The sequence below is a fragment of the Canis lupus genome, chromosome 3, assembly GCF_048164855.1.
Source record: "Canis lupus baileyi chromosome 3, mCanLup2.hap1, whole genome shotgun sequence".
Classification (NCBI taxonomy): Eukaryota; Metazoa; Chordata; class Mammalia; order Carnivora; family Canidae; genus Canis; species Canis lupus.
The window spans coordinates 7,281,191-7,303,089 of record NC_132840.1 but is presented as its reverse complement, the minus strand read 5'-3'; the positions used below and the strand labels follow the sequence as shown (position 1 = coordinate 7,303,089).

Here is a 21,899-nt window from a genome sequence, read left to right as displayed (position 1 = left end):
CCCGAGACACCCGATGTCAGGAGGACTGCAACAGGTGTCCAAACCCAGTGCTAGGCTGGACCTTCCTCCTGAGGGCCTTGCTTATCCTGGGATAGCTCCAATTCCAGCTGGGCCTTTCATCACTGCTTAGTTTGGGGAGTGTCTGAAGAAAGGGGTGGTCACAACCCCTCCATTAGCCAGAGGCCCATGGGCTTGCTCACCTGCCAGATATCAGAGAGAGCTTGTGGTTCTTTACTCAAGTTGAGAGGGGTGATCTTCCAGAGCTGCCTCCCTCTCCCCTGATCTAGGTGGGCTCTCTGTGTTTTGGAGAGACTGCCAGCAGCGCTTGGGAATCTCTCACATTCATCCACATTGCCTGCACCCTGACTTAGTTTGTATGGGAGAAATTGTCTCTGGCAGGGCTGCTGTTCACAGTAAGAGGTGAGCCAAAGGTGGGAGGTTTATGTGTTTGCTCAGTTGTTATCTGGTTATTCCTCCAACAATGTCAGGGCTTCCTCTGGCCATGAAGCAGTGAAGTTGCCATGGAGTAGAAAAGAACAGGACTTCTATTTGCATTTCTTTCTGCTGAAATTTCTTACTTGCTTTCTCCTATTAGGTCATGGCAAAAATCACAAAGATGCTGCCTCAGTGCGTGCCACCCACCCCATACCTGCTGCCTGTGGCATTTATTACTTTGAGGTGAAGATTGTCAGCAAAGGAAGAGATGGGTAAGCCCCTTCTTACCACCTTCTTTCCCTTGGCACTGAGCTATTCCCTATGGTCAGAGTTTGAGGTCTTCTGGCTGACACTTGTGACTGATGTGAGTTGCTAAGATGCATGGGTCTGGGCTACAGAGGGTTGAATAGTGAGTGGGCTGTCTCTATGACCTGACCGTGGGCATGGCCTAGTCTAAGCAGCAGCCCTTGATGGCAAGTAGGTTCATTGAGGGTAGAGGAGGGGACTTCCTATTCAGTGATTATGTAATGAGATACCTCATAGGTCAGGGAAACAAGTAACAAGTTTACATTAACAATTCAGGGTCCATGGATCCCTGGGTGGCGCAGCGGTTTGGCGCCTGTCTTTGGCCCAGGGCGCAATCCTGGAGACCCGGGATCGAATCCCACATCGGGCTCCCAGTGCATGGAGCCTGCTTCTCCCTCTGTCTGTGTCTCTGCCTCTCTCTCTCTCTCTTTCTCTCTCTCTCTCTCTGTGACTATCATAAATAAATAAATTTAAAAAAAAATTCAGGGTCCAGAGTGGGATTTCCCCTGCTGTTATATGACATTTGTGACTTCCCTTCTTTCACACTCTTGTTGCATTCAGGGTTCTTTTTTATGGCATTTAGTCACATAGAGGCCCCTGTAGGCTTCAAAGGGATAGTAGAGTCTTCACAGCATTTATCACAGCTGTGGCAGCCACTAGCCTGTCATGTCAGGGTAAATAACATGCACATGGTCAGAATCAGATGACCTTGCTGCTCATAAACTTGTTTTTCAGTCCAGGGACTCAAACACCAGTTGGACCAGCTTTAGGAAGGTCCTCATTAAAGTTAGCATTAGGGAGGCTCCCTATTTTAGGGTGATCTAAGCAGACACCTGGAAGTCAGAGGGGTAGATTTCGCATTTTTCTTTTTTTTCCTTTTTCTCCTAGTCTTCCCTTTTTCCTATTGATTGTGACAAAGCAGGTGTTTAACTTATATAATAACATGATTTCAGCTGTCTTGGAAAGGCTTTCCTCATCAGACCTTAGGTCTGATGTGGGAAGTTTGCCAACTAGACCAGTGACCTTCGTGCCAACCCTGAATATGTGTTCTTGAGCATTCAGAATACTTCCTCTCTCCTAGGGACTGTCCCTTTTGTGGTACATGCAAAACGCCCAGCCAAGGGGTTTGTGTTGGGGGAGGACTGATAGAGTCAGAGCTGTGCCTGCTTCCTCTGTGAAGTTGTAACATCCTTGCCTGAGATGGCTGTGTGGCCATGTGTAGATGGTGCATCTTTAATCTCCTTGTTTGTATTATGGGGGAGCTAGGTCAGTATCTAAGCTGCCTTGAACCGCAGAATTCTGTGATTCTGAAATTCTGATCATGGCATGGTATTACATCTTTTCACTTTTATTCCTACCTAGTGCATTTACAGATAGAAAACATACTTTTGGAGAGCTTTAAGGTTTCTATTTCCCCTTCCCACCATCTGATAAAAGTACATATGTACATATAATGTTCTTGAACTAGTGTGAATAAGAATAGCCTCTTAAACAGTGCAAAAATAGTTTTGGTAGAGACTGAAATGGCAGTGACTGGAGTCTCATATTGCCAAAGAGACTGAAGGGCATTTCTTAGACTTGTAGGAAGGAAAATCAATTGTTTTCTCTGTAGTGCTAATCATAGGTAGCAGCTGAGCTTTGAGAAACGTGAATACTTTTTCAGAAAGGTAGTGTTTAAATGTAGAGATCTGGATTCCTCCAACTGACTTTTCATATTTCAGTTGTAAGTAGATTTTGCTTGAAAAGGCCCTGTGTCTTGTTAGTTGGCCTTACTATAGGTGTTGCCTGAAAATTTAAAGAGAGTTGACCATCGTCTCCCAGCTTCTATACCCAGCATTTTTTTTTTAAATTTTTTATTTATTTATGATAGTCACACAGAGAGAGAGAGAGAGAGGCAGAGACACAGGCAGAGGGAGAAGCAGGCTCCATGCACCGGGAGCCTGATGTGGGATTCGATCCCGGGTCTCCAGGATCGCGCCCTGGGCCAAAGGCAGGCGCCAAACCGCTGCGCCACCCAGGGATCCCTTTTTTTTTTTTTTTTTTAAGATTTTATTTATTTATTCATGAGAGACACACACAGAGAGAAGCACAGACAGGCAGAGGGAGAAGCAGGGTCCATGCAGGGAGCCTGACATAGGACTCGATCCTAGGTCTCCAGGATCACACCCTGGGCTGAAAGCGGCGCTAAACCGCGAAGCTACCCCGGCTGCCCTATACCCAGCATTTTTATATGTGGTAAATACAGCCATTAAGTTGACCTGGAAACCTCAGTTCCTATATGCTTCAGTTGACCACCATCAGATGGCAAGTATATGAATGTCTCCTCATAGCATCTTAATGGAGTCCCTGAAAGCCATCTCATGGCTAGGATGTATAGCCAGATATTGTTATGAGCCAGGTGTGGTTTTGAAGAGGCCAAGGGTAGATACAGGGCAGAAAATTACCAGTACGTTTTTTGTTTCCTGTCAATATTGGATGTGTGTTTCTGACCTGGGGTTGGTCCATGACCCAGGTGTTAACCAGTTTTATAGCTTTCATGTATTATCTAATTTGAGCCTTGCAGCATCTCTGGAAAGTGACCAGAGCAGATGATAATGTATCTGTTTGTTTTTATTTTACTATTTAAAAGATTTTATTTATTTCTTAATGAGAGACACACACAGAGAGAGAGAGAGAGAGAGAGGCAGAGACACAGGCAGAGGGAGAAGCAGGCTCCATGCAGAGAGTCCAATGTGGGACTTGTTCCCAGGACCCCAGGATCATGCCCTGGGCCAAAGGCAGGCGCCAAACTGCTGAGCCACCTAGGGATCCCTGTTTTTAGATTTTATTTATTTATTTATTTATTTATTTATTTATTTTAATTTAATTTTCTTTTTAAAGATTTATATATTTGTTTTGGAGGAAGAGAGAAGCATGCGCATGTAAGGGGTGAGAGGCAGAGGGAGACAAAAATCTATTTTAAAAAATTATTTTATCTTTTTAAGTTAATTTATTTGTGAGAGAGAGAGCAGGAGCAGGGGGAGGGGCAGAAGAGGAAGAAGAAGCAGACTCCCCACTGAGCAGGAAGCCCCACATGGGGTTGGATCCCAGGACCCTGAGATCATGACCCAAGCCAAAGGCAGATGTTCAACCAACTAAGCCACCCAGTTGCCCCTACTTAAAAAAAATTTTTTTAAGATATTTTATTTATTTATTTATTCATTAGAGATACACAGGGAGAGAGGCAGAGACATAGGCAGAGGGAGAAGTAGGGTCCTCGAAGGGAGCCCGATGTGGAACTTGATCCCACGACCCCAGATCACGCCCTGCGCTAAAGGCTCAACCACTAAGCCACCCAGGCATCCCTAAAATTTTTTTTTTAAGATTTTATTTATTTATTTGAGCAGGGGCTGAGGGGGAGGAGCAGAGGGAGAAGCAGATGCAGACTCCCCAATAAGCGGGGAGCCCGACATAGGGCTCAATCCCAAGACCCCAAGATCATGTCCCAAGCTGAAATCAAGAGTAGGCCACTCAACAGACTGAGCCTCCCTGATAATGTATTTGTTTTGTGAGTAAGACCTGAACCCCTAGGATGTTTGGTTACCTGCCCCGGCAACAGTGCTTTGAGTTTGCAGTAGAGTAACCTAACTTGTTAGATGCCTTTGCCTGATTCCAGACATATGTGTACATGCTGCTGCTGCCTTTCCCCATTGAATTCATTCCCTGTAGGTAGAGTGAAGGAATGCCCAGTTGGATTCTTAGGGGGTCACAGTGTTCTTAGGGGAGAGATTTACAAGGTGTTTAGTGCTGAGTGGGGCCAGAGAAATGTGGCATACTCTATGCTTGATTTACTGAATCTGTAAATTTGTTTTTCTGTAAATTTTTTCATAAAAGGTGTTTCTGGACCCAGTTATCAATGTCATTTTCCAGAAAAGCCTTTGTTTTGATGATGGCTTTTGTAGAACATACTAATCTAATCTAGTTAGAATGTTTCATTTCAGGAGTTCATGGAGCATTTATTCATAGCTACTATGCCCAGCTAGGGACAGGGAGAATAGAGGTAAAGCCAGCACAGATCAGCTTTGTCCTTAGGGAGCCTGTGGCCTACTCAGCAGAGTAGATTGAAATATTCTCTGCAAGAGGAGGCAGAGTGTGGGCTTGGTTTTGAGGGGTGAGTAGGAGTTTCTTAGCAGCTGAGACCTGTTGGACCTAAAATGAGCCCGGTTGGTAACTGGCTTGAAGTCAGGGTGCTGGGGTTTCTGGGCACTCCTTAAATGTAAGAGATAGCTAAAGACGGAGGGACTATGTTTGAGCTAAGAGCTTGGCACAAACTGATGGGGTTCAGCTGCATTTTGCCAAGTCACCAATGCTGGGAACCTCAGGAGTTGGGTCTGGTGGGGTGAGGAGACATCAGAGCCCTGCCAGTGGTGCCAGGAGATAAGGGCATTTTGGTTGATCTTGTTAGAAACCCAATGAGGCCCTGAAGCTGAGGGTCCCTCGGGGAAATGACTTGCTCAATCAGAGTTTGTGGACCTGTGGGTGTCCCCAGCTCTTAGTGATGACACATGGAGGGTGTGGCTGGCCAGGCTGACAGATGCTCCAGTGTGACCCTCAAAATAGACTGTAACATCATCCCAGCAGCAGCAGCCTCCTGACATGTGATGGGTGGCTCTACCCAAGAACAGCAAGCCTGGGCTGGAGCGGAGTTAAGGAGGGGGGGGCACTTCTCTACAGCTGGTGCCCAGGCCCAGGCCACAGCCAGCCTGCCTTTGCTTGAACTTGCAGCTGACTTCCTTTGGCCAGGCAGCAAAGCACTCATCATTAATCCTGTACGCTGCAGTGAGGGACCCATTGTTTAGTCCCGGTGCCAGGCTGGGCCTCAGGAGCACAGGCCTGAGGCCCATCTAGAGAGGAGGCAGATATGCCTGTGCACATGATATTGCAGGATAGTATAGAAAAGGCCCATCCATTGTGTGCGCTATGCCTAGGGGTGGCCCAGATTTTGGGCTTCCTCCTGTACCTGAAAGTTTGGGGAAACCATAGAAGAGGTGATGATGCTAAATCTGGAAGGATGAATTACAGGGTTCCAGGTTCTCATTTTGTTGAGAAGCAGATGCTTCAGGCAGAAGGAGTAATGCATAAAAAGATGAACACAGAGCATAAGGTAGGCAAGGGCCAGATTGGAAATACCTTGTATGCTCTGTCCAAGGAGTATGGGCTTTATCTTGAGGGCAATAGTAGTGTTTGAGGACTTCAGACCTGCTCACACTTTTGAGAATGGATAGGGCAGAAAAGATTGCTGCTCTGGTTTAGTCAGTCCTCTCAGGCTGAGAGCCCTGGCCAGTAGCTTTAGTTTCCACACTCCAGGCATGGGTTTCCCAAAGCATATGTCTTTTTTCTTCTTTTGGCTGGTCTTCCTCCTGTATGGTAAGATATAGAGGAAGGACGTTGAAGACTGGTTGCCAGAGAGGCTTCTTGGGAGTGAAAGGACTTAGCCTGTGCTTGGTCTTTGGTATTTCGTTTTTGCCAAGACCCACCTGAAAGACAACACTGTCCATAATTTTCCATGGTGACCCAGAGAGCCACTCACTCATTCAAGATATCACCTACCATGTTCCTGGTCTGGAGAGCAACTTGAGCTCTGCAGCTCTCCAGCCTAGAGATAGCATGTGGCTGGCCCGTCACCCTGGGTTCCCTTGCTCCAATCTGTGCATTGTGCAGTGCCACCGAGAAGTAGGTGCTCATCTGTGGACCTGGGGAAGGCTTTGTCCTGCCTGCCCGAAGAAGTAGGTTCTGTCCTCGCCGAAGGCAGGTACAGATGGTGGTTGTGCCCTGTTCTTCCTGAGTGCCCTCCAATTCTGATGGCATCACAGGCAGATGCTGAGCTTTGGGCTGCATCACTCCCTGGTAACATATTGCACTATTTCTGGAGACATGGAGTATTTGGATTCTGGAACATCTTGGAGTATTTGTATTGCTTACCTCTGTTGGGGGTTAAAGCCCAGGTCTAGCTGGACATACTGAGATGTAGCTCTTACTCTTACAGGGTAAGAGGATTAGAGTCCACATAATGTTCCCTTTTCTGGAAGGACTTGTTCTTGTGCTGAGTACATCTGGGCTTCCCTGGGACCTTGTTGCTCACTGTGTGTTGCCACCCAGGCTCCAAGCTGGGAGTTCAGAGTGGGGAATATGGCTTCCTTCTTTATAACTGTGAACTTCTTAGTCAAGCATCAGCCTCTAGAGAAATTCCTAAAATTCACTGCATAACCCTTCTCCCCAATTCCTGCCCTCATTGTTGTTGTTGTTGTTGTTGTTGTTTTTCCTGGAATGTTTGTTCTTTTCCCTAAATGGGTCACCATGTAAAGGAGATTCCTGTTAGAGGGGAAGCAAAAGCTCATTGGGCTAGAGCACAGGAGGATGGACTTAGTAGTTCTGCATGGCAAGCATGGTGTGTCATCCTATTCTGGGGCCATTGGGAAAGAATCAAGGTTCCCAGAGTGGGTCTCTGTGGTCAGGGATCAAATTGGAAAGATAGAACTGATCATTGGGAGGAGGATGGATAAATGTCTAAATGCAAGGGTGTCCCTCTGCTTCCAGAAATTCTGCTCAGAATTCATATGAGACGTCTTTTTAGCTCCAGGATTCTGGCATTTGTTGTAATTGAAACGTGAGATCATGGCTCCATTGCTAGAAACGAAGCTAGAGAACTTGGTGATGGAACAGAACCCAGCCCCTCTGTTACAAAGGGACCCAAGAAAGACCAGCTCTAGACTGTGTAGGAAAGTAGAGGAGGAGTGGGTAAGTCTAAAGCACCCCTCTTATGCTCTCTTCCTCTCCAACCTCTTGGACCATAGAGATGGCTTGGGATTCCAGGGAAGTTTATTTTAGGTTATGGAGATGGCAAGCGTCAAGGCTCAGATACTCCATCTGCCCACTCAGCTTCTGTGGCACATGTTACTGATTGATAACAGCGCTCATCCTTATCCAGACAGAGCCCCAGAAGTTTTCTTCATGTGCGGTGCACCAGGCAGCTGCTATTTTTTTGGTCACAGGGGCTGAGGCAGTTGGAAGATGGAAGATGAGAACAAATGGAGAGAGGGGGCGGTTGTCCCTGGGATGTCTAAGGGCACAGCGCGTCTCTTCTGAAGGACATTGCCAAGGTGCAGCTGAACCAAAAGGAAAGAAGCAGGGGAGATGGTTTCCTTGGTAGAACTGATTATAATCCAGTTTACAAAGCTATGTATCTGAAATTGACATGGCTATTTTATAGAATGCTCTCTTTTATTTTCTATTTTTTTAAAAGATTTTTATTTGTTTATTAATGAGAGACTCAGACAGAGAGGCAGAGGCACAGGGAGAAGCTCCCTGCAGGGAACCCAATGCGGGACTCCGTCCCAGGTCTCCAGGATCTCGCCTTGGGCTGAAGGCAGGCGCCAAACTGCTGAGCCACCCAGGGATCCCCTAGAATGTTCTCTTTTAATAACAACTGTTGCTCTGGGAGTTTATTAGTAGTTATATTTGCTTTTTTTGACCAAAATGTAAATAATACATAGGATTTTTCAATACCTGACACAATTTATACATTTAAAAAATAGCAGAGAGACAGGGGTATCTGCATGGCTCAGTTGGTTGAGCATCCAACTCCTGGTTTTGGCTTGGGTTGTGATCCCAGGGTCATGTCAGGGTCAGAACCTGTGACAGGTTCTGAGCTTGGTGTGGAGTCTGCTTGAGTTTCTCTCACCCTCTCCTTAGCCTTTCCCCCCACTTGTGCACGTGTGTGCTCTCAATCAATAAATGAAATATTTATTTTTTAAAAGATTTTGTTTGTTTGTTTGTTTATTTATTTATTTATTTATTTTTTTATTTTTTTATCTATCTATCTATCTATCTATCTATCTATCTATCTATCTATCTATCAGAGAGAGAGTGCAAGCAGGGGGAATAGTAGGCAGAGGGAGAACGAGAAGCAGACTCCCCCCTGAGTAGGGAACCAGACGTGGGGCTTGATTCCAGGGCCCTGGGATCATGATCTGAGCCAAAGGCAGATGCTTAACTGACTGGGGCACCCAGGTGCCTCGATAAAGGAAATATTTTTTTTTAATAGCAGAGGGACAGAGAGATGCAGGTTTAAACAAATGTAGTTTATTGCTGTTATGTATTATTAGTTGAGACTAGTGCAGAAAGCAGAAAACATTCCAGGTATTTTAACCAGAAAGGGGTTTAATACATGGGACTGATGTTTTCAAACTCATTAGGACTTAGTGTTTCCAGGTAATGGTGAGCTAGGTTACTCGAATAAGATCTCCTGCTGAAAATAATTAAAGATGCTAAGTTACAAACCAACAGACTCCAGGCCAGTTGCTGGATGAATACCTTTTTTTTTTTTTTTTTTTAATTTTTTTTATTTATTTATGGTAGTCAGAGAGAGAGAGAGAGGCAGAGACACAGGCAGAGGGAGAAGCAGGCTCCATGCACCGGGAGCCCGATGTGGGATTCGATCCCGGGTGTCCAGGATCGCGCCCTGGGCCAAAGGCAGGCGCTAAACCGCTGCGCCACCCAGGGATCCCTGGATGAATACCTTTAACTAGAAAGTTAAGGGTAATATCTGAGTAACTAAGGGCATTTGTTGTGTTCAAACTCAGCTGTGCTCTAGCTCTGTAATTACACAGGGCCAGAGAAGCAGAGGTTAGGGCCCAGAGCCTCTTGGATGTGGAGTGTGGTGGAAAATCATTCATATTAAGCTGGGGTACCCATAGCCATACCCTGTGGTTAAGGGTGGTATATTTGGTTTCTGAATGTGACAGGCTCTGGAAAGTCTTGGCACTTGAGATTCCCAAGATTCTTAGGGAAGAAGCTAGAACCCAGAGTGTGTGAGTAACCTGTCTAGGGCCACCCATGGAAACTAGTTCTGCCCCTTCCTGTCTTGTGGGTGCTCTGTTTTTTTTTGTTTTTTTTTTAAGGTTTTATTTATTTATTCATGAGAGACACACAGAAATAGGCAGAGACATAGGCAGAGAGAGAAACAGGCTCCCCACAGGGAGCTTGATGTGGGACTTGATCCCAGGATCACGCCCCTGAGCCAAAGGCAGATGCTCTCAACCACTGACCTACCCAGGTGCCCTTCTCTGGGTGTTTTGACAGTGCTCTTGACAGTGGATGTCACCAGATCCACATTCAGAATCACCTTTCTCCATATAAGCACATTCTGACTCAAGGCTCTTTTGTCTTCAGGCCTGTTCTTCCTTGAATGATGCTGAGCTGGGTTCATTCATCTCTGTAATGGTCCTTTTCCTAGTGGGGGGCTGGCACAGATTTGGGCTCAGTAGGTAACTGGCATTCTCTGCCAAGTGGTGGTGTGGCTGGTGGAGGAGCAGCTTTTAAACAGCAGCCAGTGTCCTGATGGACTGTGGTTTTTAAGCAGGCCCATCAGACTATGAAGTAAAATTCCCCAGCACCAAATATTAGCCCTTATTTCAGACTTAAACATCAGTTGATATTTGTCCTGAAATGTCTCCCAGGGACCATTTTGTATCCATGGTTCCAGAGATCTCCTCTGTTATGTAGGATGTTGATTTCTTTATCTAGGGCAGGTTCTGATAGGAACAAGATTGCCAGCCTGCTGAGCTGTGGTTAAGGTGTTAGATGTCAAGATGAAACTATCAGGTAAGATTTCAGTAGCTCCTTGGGGGTCTGGGGCAAGGGAGAGAGGCATTGGTGACTGAGAGGATTGGTAGCAGAGCTGGTAGCTTTCCTCAGCCCCCAAGAGCTGTCTTAGCCCTGAGGCTGAGGAGCTTGTCTCTTTTCTCTCCTCTTTGTCACTTCCTACCAGAGCTCTGTGGGCCTGAAGATATTCACTTGATGGAGCTTAAATTTAAAGTGTTCAGGTCCTGGGCAGCCCCGGTGGCGCAGTGGTTTAGCACCGCCTGCAGCCCAGGGCATGATCCTGGAGACCCTGGATCGAGTCCCACGTCGGGCTCTCTGCATGGAGCCTGCTTCTCTTTCTGCCTCTCTCTCCTTCTCTGTGTCTCTATGAATAAATAAATAAAATCTTAAAAAAAAATGTTCAGGTCCCATGATCATTGGTTCATATGTCTTAAGCAGCATTTATTAAAAGTGCCTGTCAGACCATAAAATCCACCTTCTCTCTAAGAAGAAATAGAAAATAAAAAGAGCTAGGTGAGTGTGTCATCTGCTGTTTGCTTATGGTGAAGGACTTCTTTCTTCTGGCACTGTTGTGAGGCCAGAATACTCTGATGCTTTCCACTGTGCTCTGTGCCAGGGCTTCCTTGTCTCATCTGGAAAAGCCAGATGAGGATAGTGCTGGCATGCAGGGCCTCAGGGGGCGTTCTTAGTGACTGTGTGCGTGTGTGCATGTGTGGGGGTATAGTATATATATAACATAAAATGTGTCATTTTAACCATTTTTATGTGTACAATTCGGTGGTATTAATTACATTCACATTCTTATGCAATCATCACCATTATCTATTTTCCGAAACTTTTTCATCACCCCAAATAGAAACTCTGTACCCATTAAGCAATAATTCCCTATTTCCCATTCCTCCCAACCCCTGGTAACTTTTCTGTTGCTGTGAATTTGCCTATTTTAGATATTTCATCTTACTGGAATCTTATGTATTGTACTTTTATGTCTTATTTCACTTGGCATAATATTTTCAAGATTTATGTTGTGATCTGTATCAGGGCCATTCCTTTTTATGGCTGTGTATATATACACCACATTTTGTTTACCTGTTCATCTGTTGATGGATACTTGGGTTTTTTTTTTCCCCATCTGTTGGCTATTGTGAATAATGGTGCATAGAAGTGAACAATAGAAGTATTTGAATCCCCCCCTTTTTAAGATTCATTCATTCATTCATTTATTTATTTATTTATTTATTTATTTATTTATTTTTAAATATTTATTCATGAGAGAGAGAGAGAGAGAAGCAGAGACACAGGCAGAGGGAGAAGCAGGCTCCATGCCGGGAGCCTGACGTGGGACTCGATCTGGGGACTCCAAGATCATGCCCTGGGCCAAAGGCGGGTGCTAAACCACTGAGCCACCCAAGGATCCCTATTTATTTATTTTAGAGAGTGCTCAAGTATGCGAGGCTGGATAGGGGCAGAGGGAAAGAGAGAGAAGTAGACTTCCTGCTGAGCATAGAGCCCAACACAGGGCCTAATCTCATGATCCTTAGATGATGACCTGAACTGAAATCAAGAGTCAGTCGCTTAACCAACTGAGCCACCCAGGTGCCCTTTGAGTCCCTCTTTGTATATTTTGAATATTAAACCTTTATCAGATACATGCTTTGCAAATATTTTCTCCTATTTTCTAGGTTATCTTTTCACTTCCTTGATAATTTCTTTTAGATTTTATTTTAATTTAATTTAATTTAATTTTTAAAAAGATTTTATTTATTTATTCATGAAAGACACAGAGAGAGGCAGAGACACAGGCAGAGGGAGAAGCAGGCTCCATGCAGGGACCCGATGTGGGTCTTGATCCCAGGGCTCTGGGGTCATGCCCTGAGCCAAGGTAGATGCTCAACCCCTGAGCCACCCAGGCATCCCTTTTTTTTTAGATTTTATTTATTTATTTGAGAGAGAGAAAGCACAGAGGGAGAGAGAGAAGCAGACTCCCTCTGAGCAGGAAACCCGCTGTGGGGCTCGATCCAGGACCCTGAGATCATGACCCCAACTGAAGGCAGATGCTTAACTGATTGAGCCACCCAGGCGCCCCTTTGATAATGTTTTTTGATGTACAGAAGTTTTAACTTTTTTCTTAATTAAAATTTTTTTAAAGTAGGCTCCACGCCTAATGTGGGGCTTGAATTCACAGCCCTGAGGTTGAGTCGTATACTCTACCAATAACAACTGAGCCAGCCAGGTACCCTAAAAGTTTTAACTTTGATGAAATCCAGTTTCATCTTTTGTTGCTTATGCTTTTGGTGTCTTATCTAAGAATCCATTGCCAAATCCAAGGTCATGAAGCTTTTCCCTGTTTTCTTCTAAGAATTTTATAGTTTTGGCTCTTATGTTTAGATTATTGATCCATTTTTTGTCAGTTTTTATACATGATATGGAGGAGGGGTTCAGCTTCATTCATCTGCATGTAAAAGTCCACTTGTCCCAGCACCAATTGTGTTTTTTTCCCAGAGAATGGGGGAGGGGCAGAGGGAGAGGCAGAGTCCCAAGCAGGCTCTCAGCCCATTGTGGAGCCTAAAGTGGGGCTCTATCTCACAATCCTGAGATCATGACTTGAGCTGAAATCAAGAGTTGGATGCAATTGAGCCACCCAGATGCTGATGCCTCCCAGCACCGGTTGTTGAAGAAACAATTCTTTCCCCACTGAATGGACTTAGCACCTTTGTTGAAAGTAATTTAGCAATAGATATGGGTGTATATCTGCACTTTAAATTCTATTCCATTTGTCTGTGTCTACTTATGTCAGTACCACACTGTTTTGATTAACTGTAGTAGTCTAGTAAGTTCTGAAATCAGAAAGTGTGAACCCTTTAACTTTGTTCTTCCTTCTTCAAGGTTGTTTAGTTACTTGAGGGTCCCTTGCGTATCCATATCATTTTGAGGATTGACTTTTCCATTTCTGCAAACAAAAAAAAACACTGTTGGAATTTTGGTAGGGATTGTATTGACTTTTAGGGTCAATTTGGAGAGTATTCATAATACTCTATCTTAACAATATTAAGTTGTTAATATGGAACAAGATGTCTTTCCATTTATTTGTATCTTCTTTAATTTCTTTTAGCAGTGTTTTATAGTTTTTAGTGTATGAGTCTTTTGCTTCCTTAGCTAAATGTATTCCTAAGTATTTTACTTTTTTGATGCTATGTTATAAATAAAATTATTTTTTAAATTTCCTTTTTAGATTGTTTAGTGTTAGTACATAGAAACACAGCTGCTTTATGTGTGTTGATCTTCTATCCTGTACCCTTGCTGATTTCATTGTTTAGCTCTTATGAGCTTTGTACTGTTGGGGATTTTTTTTATAAGATCACTTCTGGGCAGCCGGGTAGCTCAGCGGTTTATTTTTATTTTTTTTTATTTTTTATTTATTTTTTTTTTTTTTAGCTCAGCGGTTTAGTGCTGCCTTCGGTCCAGGGTGTGATCCTGGAGACCTGGGATCGAGTCCCACGTCGGGCTCCATACATGGAGCCTGCTTTTCCCTCTGCCTGTCTCTGCCTCTCTCTTTCTGTCTCTCTCATTAATCTTTAAATAAAATCTTTAAAAAAAAAATCATTTCATCTGCAAATAGAGATAGTTTTACTTATTTTCTTTTTTTAAAGATTTATTTATTTATGAATGATAGACATAGAGAGAAAGAGAGAGGCAGAGACACAGGAGGAGGGAGAAGCAGGCTCCATCCTGGGAGCCCGGCTCGGGACTCGATCCTGGGACTCTAGGATCGCACCCTGGGCCAAAGGCAGGCGCTAAACCCCTGAGCCACCCAAGGATCCCCAGCTTTACTTATTTTCCTATTTGAATGCCTTTTATTTCTTTTTCTTATCTGATTGCTCTGTCTAGGACCTCTAGTGCAATTTTTTTTTTTTTTTTTTTTTTACTGCAATGTTAAATACTAGTGGTGAAAGGTGGGCATACTTGTTTTATTCTGGTCTTAGGGGAAAAGCTCACCATTGGGTTTTCGTAAATACCCTTTATCATATTGAGGAAGTTCCCTTTTATTCCTACTTTTATTCCTGCTCTTGTCATGAAGGAGTGTTGGATTTTGTGAAATGTTTTTTTTGTGCATGCAATTGAGATGATCAAATGAGTGTTTTTCCTTAGTTCTATTAATGTGGTTTATTATATTGGTTGATTTTCTTAATGTTGAACCCACCCTTGGCTTCCTGGGATAAATCCTACTTGATCATGGTGTGTAATCCTTTTAATACACTGTTGGATTTGGTTTGCTGCAATTTTGTTAGAATTTTTGTATTTATGTTGATAAAGTATATTGGTCTGTAATTGCCTTTTCTTTTGATGTCTTCTTGGTGGCTTTTTGATTGCTGTTTCAGTATCTACCCCATCTTGGGCTTGCATCTGGGTACAGCACATTTGTAACAGTATCCAGACATTATTCTGCCAAGAATTGAAGTCTCTAGGTCAGAGCAGGGAAGGAACTTAGAAGCCCTTTAGTCCAGCCTCTCCTCTTCTGATAGGGAACTTGAGATGTGGGGTGATATCTGAGACCAAGAGTCCTGAATTAGGCTGGAGTGTCTGAGACCGTGCTTCAGAGTCTGGGATATTGTCTCTGGAGTCCTGCTGCAAAGTATTCTGTCACTTTAAAACTCTTCTACTTCTCTTCAGGAGGCAGGAAGGGAGTGCTAAATTTGTTGCCAAAAAGGTCCCCTGTGTATGGTGCTCCAGGCTGTCTCTCAGGACTGGATGGGTGATAACAGCAAAGTCTGGTCTCCTGGCCCCAGGTCTTGTTGTATGTCTCTGGAGGCTGTGAGACTCCAAAGGTCTGGTTTCTAAGGTCCCGTCCTCTGTTCACCATCAGGCCTGTCTGGGTCAGTTGGAGCTGTGCTGAGCCAGTGTTACTGCAGGAAGATTTCCTGGGTGTATGCTCTGGGTTGTGCTTGGGACTCACCTGGTACTACATGAGCCAGAGCCCCAGCTCCTCTGCTGAGCAGGGATTTTGACAATTTCCCGCTGTTTCTGAAGGTGTACCCTTCACATGCAGCCTCTGCCCTCCTGTCAAGGCTCAGGGAAGTGGGTGTACTGAGCGGTTGACCATGAAAACCAGGTCCCCTGCTGTGTCTCCCTGGCACTGAAATGTTGCTCTGGGAGTCTGGTGGGTGAGAGCCAACAACCTCCTCAGTATGTGCCATCAACTGGCTCTGGAAAATGATTTTTCTATGACTATTAATTTATGTTAATTGTAGAAAATATGGAAAACCAGAGAGGAAAAAAGAAGAATCCAAGCTGACTGGAGTGCACTCATATCCCCGCGTGACTGCAGGGTTTCAGCAGACTGTTGCTTTTGTGGGAGAGTCAGCAGAGGCAAGGGGAGGGCAGCATGGGCCCCAGAAACCACCAGTCTATTTTCATTGTAGGTGACTTACTAGGGCCCCTGTTCTCCTCTGCTGCCTGCAGTGTATGGTGAGAGCTTCAGGGCGGACCTGGCTGTGTGGTCAGCGGAGGGGCTTGCCAGAGACGTTGCCCTTCCTCTGTCTTGCTCTCCAGCTTGGCGAGAGCTGTGCTCGCTTGCTGTCCTCTTCTCGCGAGAGCCCCACAGATAGAGTTACTCTTCTAGCTCTAGCTTGTGTTGTGGTTTTGGCAGTGAAGTAGAAACAGAGAAGGTAGAGGCCAACTCATGGTCTCACTGCACCGAAGAGCTTATCTATTGTCCCTTCACACTTACTGGCTGTCTCACCTCTCTGATAAAGGGTATTTTCCATTTTGCTGCCATATGGGAGAAAGGAGTAAATCGGCTGGGTTTACCCTACTTTCAGTCATGATATGGGGTTAATAAGTTTGCCCTCAAGCTCCTCAGATATATCCTGCTGCCTGAAAAGAAAGTCCTAGTGGAGATGCTAAATATAGGGGAGCTAAGCTCTGTCTATTCCAGTTACCTGCTTTTAGGAATGAGAACCCATGTTGCCTCCCTCCCAGGTGACCAAGGCAGCTTGTATCTGTTAGTGTTAGAGCATTGTCTGACATGTTACGAAGAAGGAAGCAAATGCTCATCTCCTTTTTCCTTGGCAATCCCCAGTAGACAGGCCCTTGTTTTTAGATGTTCCAAGATCCAGGCCTTCAGAAATAGCCTATTTTACCTGATTCCAATGCTAGAAAAGCCTCTAGGTGTGAACTAAAGCACAGTGGAGTCATCCACTGTCCACTAGCAGCCCTTTTGGCACCATGCCCAGGATCCTGTTTAATGGCTACACTGAAGGCTCTTAGGGCTGAAGATTATAGCTGAAGAACAGTCTCTGACAAGCTGACTCGGGCATATGGTGAACTCAGTGGTAGGGGTGGGATTTGAATCTGGCCTTGCCTGATACATTTGCTCTGATGCAGGTATGTTTCTTGTTCAGCTGTTTGCACACAGTATAAATGCCAGGGTTGGAAGAGAGCTGGGGAAGGGCCACTACTGAGAGGCCAAGTACTTAGGCTCCAAAGTTTGGAGCCCTTTCTATGGTGACTAGCTCTGCTGGGCTGTGTCCCAGGCATCTCCTCCCCCATGCATCTAAGTTTACTGTGTTCTAAAGAGCACTTGGCTCAGGGGTGCCTGGCTAGCTGTCAGTAGAGCGTGTGACTCTCGACCTCAGGGTTGTAAGTTCAAGCCCCACATTAGGTATACAGATTACTTAAAGATAAAATTTTATTTTTATTTTTTTAAATATTTTATTTATTTATTCATGAGAGACACACAGAGAGAGGCAGAGACATAGAAAGAGGGAGAAGCAGGCTCCTCACAGGGAGACGGATATAGGACTTGATCCCTGCACCCAAGATCACTCCCTGAGCCGAAGGCAGATGATCAACCCCTGAGCCACCCAGGCGTCCCAAGATAAAATCTTTTTTTTTTTTAAGTTTTTATTTATTTATGTATGATAGTCACAGAGAGAGAGAGAGAGGCAGAGACACAGGCAGAGGGAGAAGCAGGCTCCATGCACCGGAAGCCCGATGTGAGATTTGATCCCGGGTCTCCAGGATCGTGCCCTGGGCCAAAGGCAGGCGCTAAACCGCTGCGCCACCCAGGGATCCCCCAAGATAAAATCTTAACAAAAAAAAAAAAAAAAAGGAACAGTGGGCTCTCTCCATGCCTTGCCATCCTCACTGCTTCTGTCCTTGTCCAGCCCTTGTCAAGCCTTTGGTTTTGCCTCTTCAGTCCATTTTACAGATATTAGTGGTTTGATCAGCTGCACCCTTTTCTAAATCCTTTCTGTAGCTTCCTATTTACCTTCCATGAAGTTCAAACTCCTTAAGCTACCATGCAGGCTGTATGTGAATAGCCCATTTCCTGCTCCAGCTTTGGTTCTTTTTAGGTCTGCCCAAGCTGTGACCCAGCCACACTAATTTCTCTTAGTTCCTTGATTGTGGAGCTGTGTTCTTGCCACTATGTCTCAGCACATTCTGCTGCTTCTGCATGGAACATGCTCCTCTCTTCCCCCTCACTCCTTACCAGGTCTTGGCTCAGCCTTCACATCCTCTGGGAATCCCCGAGTCAGTGCATCCTGAGTCTTTGGCTTGCCCCTTGCCTCTAGAAACTGTTAGAGTGCAGTAACTGAATTCAGACCCCAATCCTTGTGTCCCCAACACCATATTGGACACAGGATCTTTATAGAGTAGGTGAATGATCTCAAGCGCTTCTGTAAAAATAAATTTATCACACCTGTTTTTACTGAATTACTCCACTTTAGCAAGGTTTCAACAGCTCCTAACAATTTATTCATTTTCAAGTGCCACCAGAGATCCATAGAGGAGAGAGGTGTTGTCAATGCTGCTTAGATGCAGAGGTACTACTATATGTGTCCAGGAGAACGTATGTGGGTTTGGGGTTTTCATTATGCTCTTTCCTTATTATTTTACTTTATTCTTGCCAGCCTGTCAGAGAGCTGGGATCACATGAGTCCATGACCTGGCAAAGCACTACACATGTCATTTGTTGGTGATTGAGAGGGAACCTCAGGCCTCCTTAGATTTTTCATGAGTGGATGGAGTAGTAGACTTCCCCTCTATGCCTGTAATGTCACTAGCTTCATGATTGTAAGTTATTTAATCTCACTGCTAAAGTCCAGTGTCTGCAAGAGGGGAGAATAGTACTGGAGGTGCTGTGGCTGAGTTCAGAGTAGCTGAACTATCATGTAGCTCTTTTATTATCTCACCATACCAGCTAGAAGTTTAGGTTCCCTTGTAATATAGTTGGGAAAGATCCTGTGACATTGGTGATAAAGTTCACCAGACCATGAATGGATGAATGCTAGGGGTTTGTTGAATGTCTGTTATGTGCCCAGCACTCCTGTAGCTCCATGATTTTCCTCTGAGGGCTGCGGGTTCCTTCCTCTATCTCCTGCATCCTGAGGTAGGCAGCAGGCCTTGTATCAGTTTGTTAATTGTAGCATAAGACATAGGGTTTGGGCCTGTAAACTTTGGGTCCATCTCTTGTGTTTGGATGGCTTGGGTTATTGGTATTTAGGGGATATCAGAACTGAGTAAACACATATCCACATGCTGGGTGTTGGCCAGAGATGACACTTCTGAAAGAATGAACATGTGAAGGTATTGTCTCCCTGAATCCTAAATCCCCAAGCTTGAATAGAGGAAAAGATTTTTGTAATAACAAATGTTATAGCTGATGATAGTGAACTTGAACCTTTTTTGGGACAAGGGGCAGTTGCATTGATATGTATTCATTTATTTATTATAAAACATACACAACATAAAATTTACCATTTTAATATTCTTAAATGTACAGTTGAGTGGCATTAAGTACATTCACATTGTTGTGCAACTATCACCACCATCCATCTCCATAACTTTTTTCATCTCCCAAATTGAAAGTCTGTCCCCATTAAACAGTAACTCCTGATTCTCCTCCTAGGCCCTGGTAACTACCGTTCTATTTTGTCTTTATTAATTATACTACTCTAAATACCTTTTTATAAGTGGAATCAAACAAAATTTGTCTTTTTAAGTTTTTTTTTTTTTTTTTTGAAGAGCGTAAGAGAGAGAGTGAGTGCACATGCGAGCATGAGCAAGGGGGAGGGGCAAACAGTCTCCTATGAGCAGGGAGCCTGACACTGGGCTTGATCCCAGGACCCTGAGGTCCTGACCTTAGTCGAAGTCAGACAACAACTTGAGCCACGCTGGTGCTCCCTGCAGTTGTCTTTTTGTGACTAATTTCCTTAGTATGATGTCTTCAAGTTTCTTTTAAAAAAAAAAAAACATTTTGTTTCTTTATTCATGAGAGACAGAGAAAAGCAGACATAGGCAGAGGGAGAAGCAGGCTTCCTGTGAGGAGTCCAATGTGGGACTCATCCAGGGGCCCTGGATCATGACCTGAGCTAAAGGCAGGTGTTCAACCACTGAGCCACTCAGGTGTCCCAATGTTTTCAAGTTTATTCATGTTGTAGTATAATATCAGAATTTCCTTCCTTTCTTAAAGTTATATTTATTTAAGTAATCTCTATACTCACATGGGGCTCGAATTTACAACCCCAAGAGTTGCATGTTCCGACTGAGCCAGCCAGGCACCCCAGAATTTTTTCCTTTTTAAAGCTGAATATTATACTGTGTACAGATGTTACATTCTGTTTATCCATTCATCCATTCAGCGATAGATACTTGGATTGGTTTACTTTCACCTTTTGACTGTTGTGCATAATGCTAGTATGAATATGGATGTACAAATAATTATTCAAGGCCCTGTTTTCAGTTCTTTTGAGTATATACCCAGAAGTGAAATTCTGTTAAAAATCAAGCTTTTAAAAAGCAGTGTGTGATTTTTTTTTTAGTAGTTTTTTTTTTTTTTTTAATTTTAAAGATTTTATTTATTTGAGAGAGAAAGAGAACAAGCAGGAGTGGCAGGGAGAGGGAGAAGCAGGCTCCTCACAGGGAGACCAATGTGGGACTTGATCCCTAGAGCTGGAGATCATGCCCTGAGCCCAGGGCTGAGGCTCAACTGCTGAGCCACCCAGGGGTCCCACATTGTGGTTTGTTTGATTTATTTATTTATTTATTTATTTATTTATTTATTTATTTATATTTATTTTTTATTTATGATAGTCACAGAGAGAGAGAGAGGCAGAGACACAGGCAGAGGGAGAAGCAGGCTCCATGCACCGGGAGCCCGACGTGGGATTCAATCCTAGGTCTCCAGGATCGCACCCTGGGCCAAAGGCAGGTGCCAAACCGCTGTGCCACCCAGGGATCCCTCACATTGTGGTTTTGATCTACATTTTCTAGTGATTAGTTAGGCTGTACATCTTTTCATGTGCTTATTAGCCATTTGTCTCCTATAACTACTCAAGTGCTTGCCTGTTTTTGTTTTTGTTTTTTAAGATTTTATTTATTTATTCAGAGAGAGGCAGAGACACAGGCAGAGGGAGAAGCAGGCTCTATGCGGGAAGCCCAGTATGGGACTCGATCCCAGAATTCCGGGATCAGGCCCTGAGCCAAAGGCAGACACTCAACCACTGAGCCACTCAGGTGTCCTGCTTGCCTGTTTTTAATAGATTTTCTGTTTTGTTATGTTTTTTGTTTTTGTTGAGTTGTAGGAGTTCTTTAAATATCTTGGATATTGAACCCTTAATCAGGAGTCTGGGTGGTTCAATCAGTTAAGTGTCTGCCTTTGGCTCAGAACATGATCCCAGGGTCCTAGGATCGAGCCCTGTGGCAGGCCCCCTGCTCCACAGAGAGTCTGCTTCTTCCTCTTCCCCTCTCTCCACTTGTTCCCTCTCTGTTTTGCTCACTCGCTCTCTCAAATAAACAAATAAAATCTTTAAAAACACCAACCCTTATCACATACTATTTGCAGATATTTTCTCCTGTCCTGTGGGTTGCTTTTCACGGTGTTGATGGTGTCCTTTTAGACACAAAAGTTTAAGTTTTTTTTTTTTTTTAAGATTTTATTTATTCATTCATGACAGAGAGAGAGAGACTGGCAGAGACACAGGCTGAGAGAGAAGCAGGCTCCATGCAGGGAGCCCCATGCGGGACTTGATCCCAGGACTCCAGGATTACGCCCTGGGGCGAAGGCAGGTGCTAAACCGCTGAGCCACCCAGAGATCCCCAAAGTTTACGATTTTGATGTAGTTTACTTTTTTTCTTTTGTTGCCTGTGTTTTGGGTGTAATATCCAAAAAAATCATTGCTGTTTCCAATGTAAACCTTTTCTCCTCTGTTTTCTTCAGAGAGTTTTACAGTTTTAGGTCTTTGTTTATTTGATCTGTATTAAGTTAATTTTGCATATGGTTACGGTAGGGGCCCAACTTCATTCTTCTGCATTTGATATCCAGATGTCCCAGCACCATTTGTTGATAAGACTGTCATTTTCCAATTGAATGATCTTAGTATTTTTGTCGAAATCAGTTTACCACATATGGGAGGGTATATTTTTGTGCTCTCTATTCTGTTACTATGGCCTATATGTTTGTCTGTATGCCATACCAACACTGTTTTCATTATCACAGATTTGTGGTAAGTTTT

At 44.2% G+C, this 21,899-nt stretch overlaps 1 protein-coding gene across 2 annotated transcripts in view; it reads left to right on the top strand.

Moving 5' to 3' along the window:
• Positions 1-21,899, top strand: part of RANBP10 (RAN binding protein 10) — a 74,452-nt gene that overhangs the window by 897 nt on the left and 51,656 nt on the right. For both annotated transcript variants that reach the window (XM_072815810.1, XM_072815801.1), the window contains exon 2: positions 596-707. In XM_072815810.1, the coding sequence (XP_072671911.1) occupies positions 596-707 (112 nt within the window). The remainder of the gene's footprint in view (positions 1-595; positions 708-21,899) is intronic.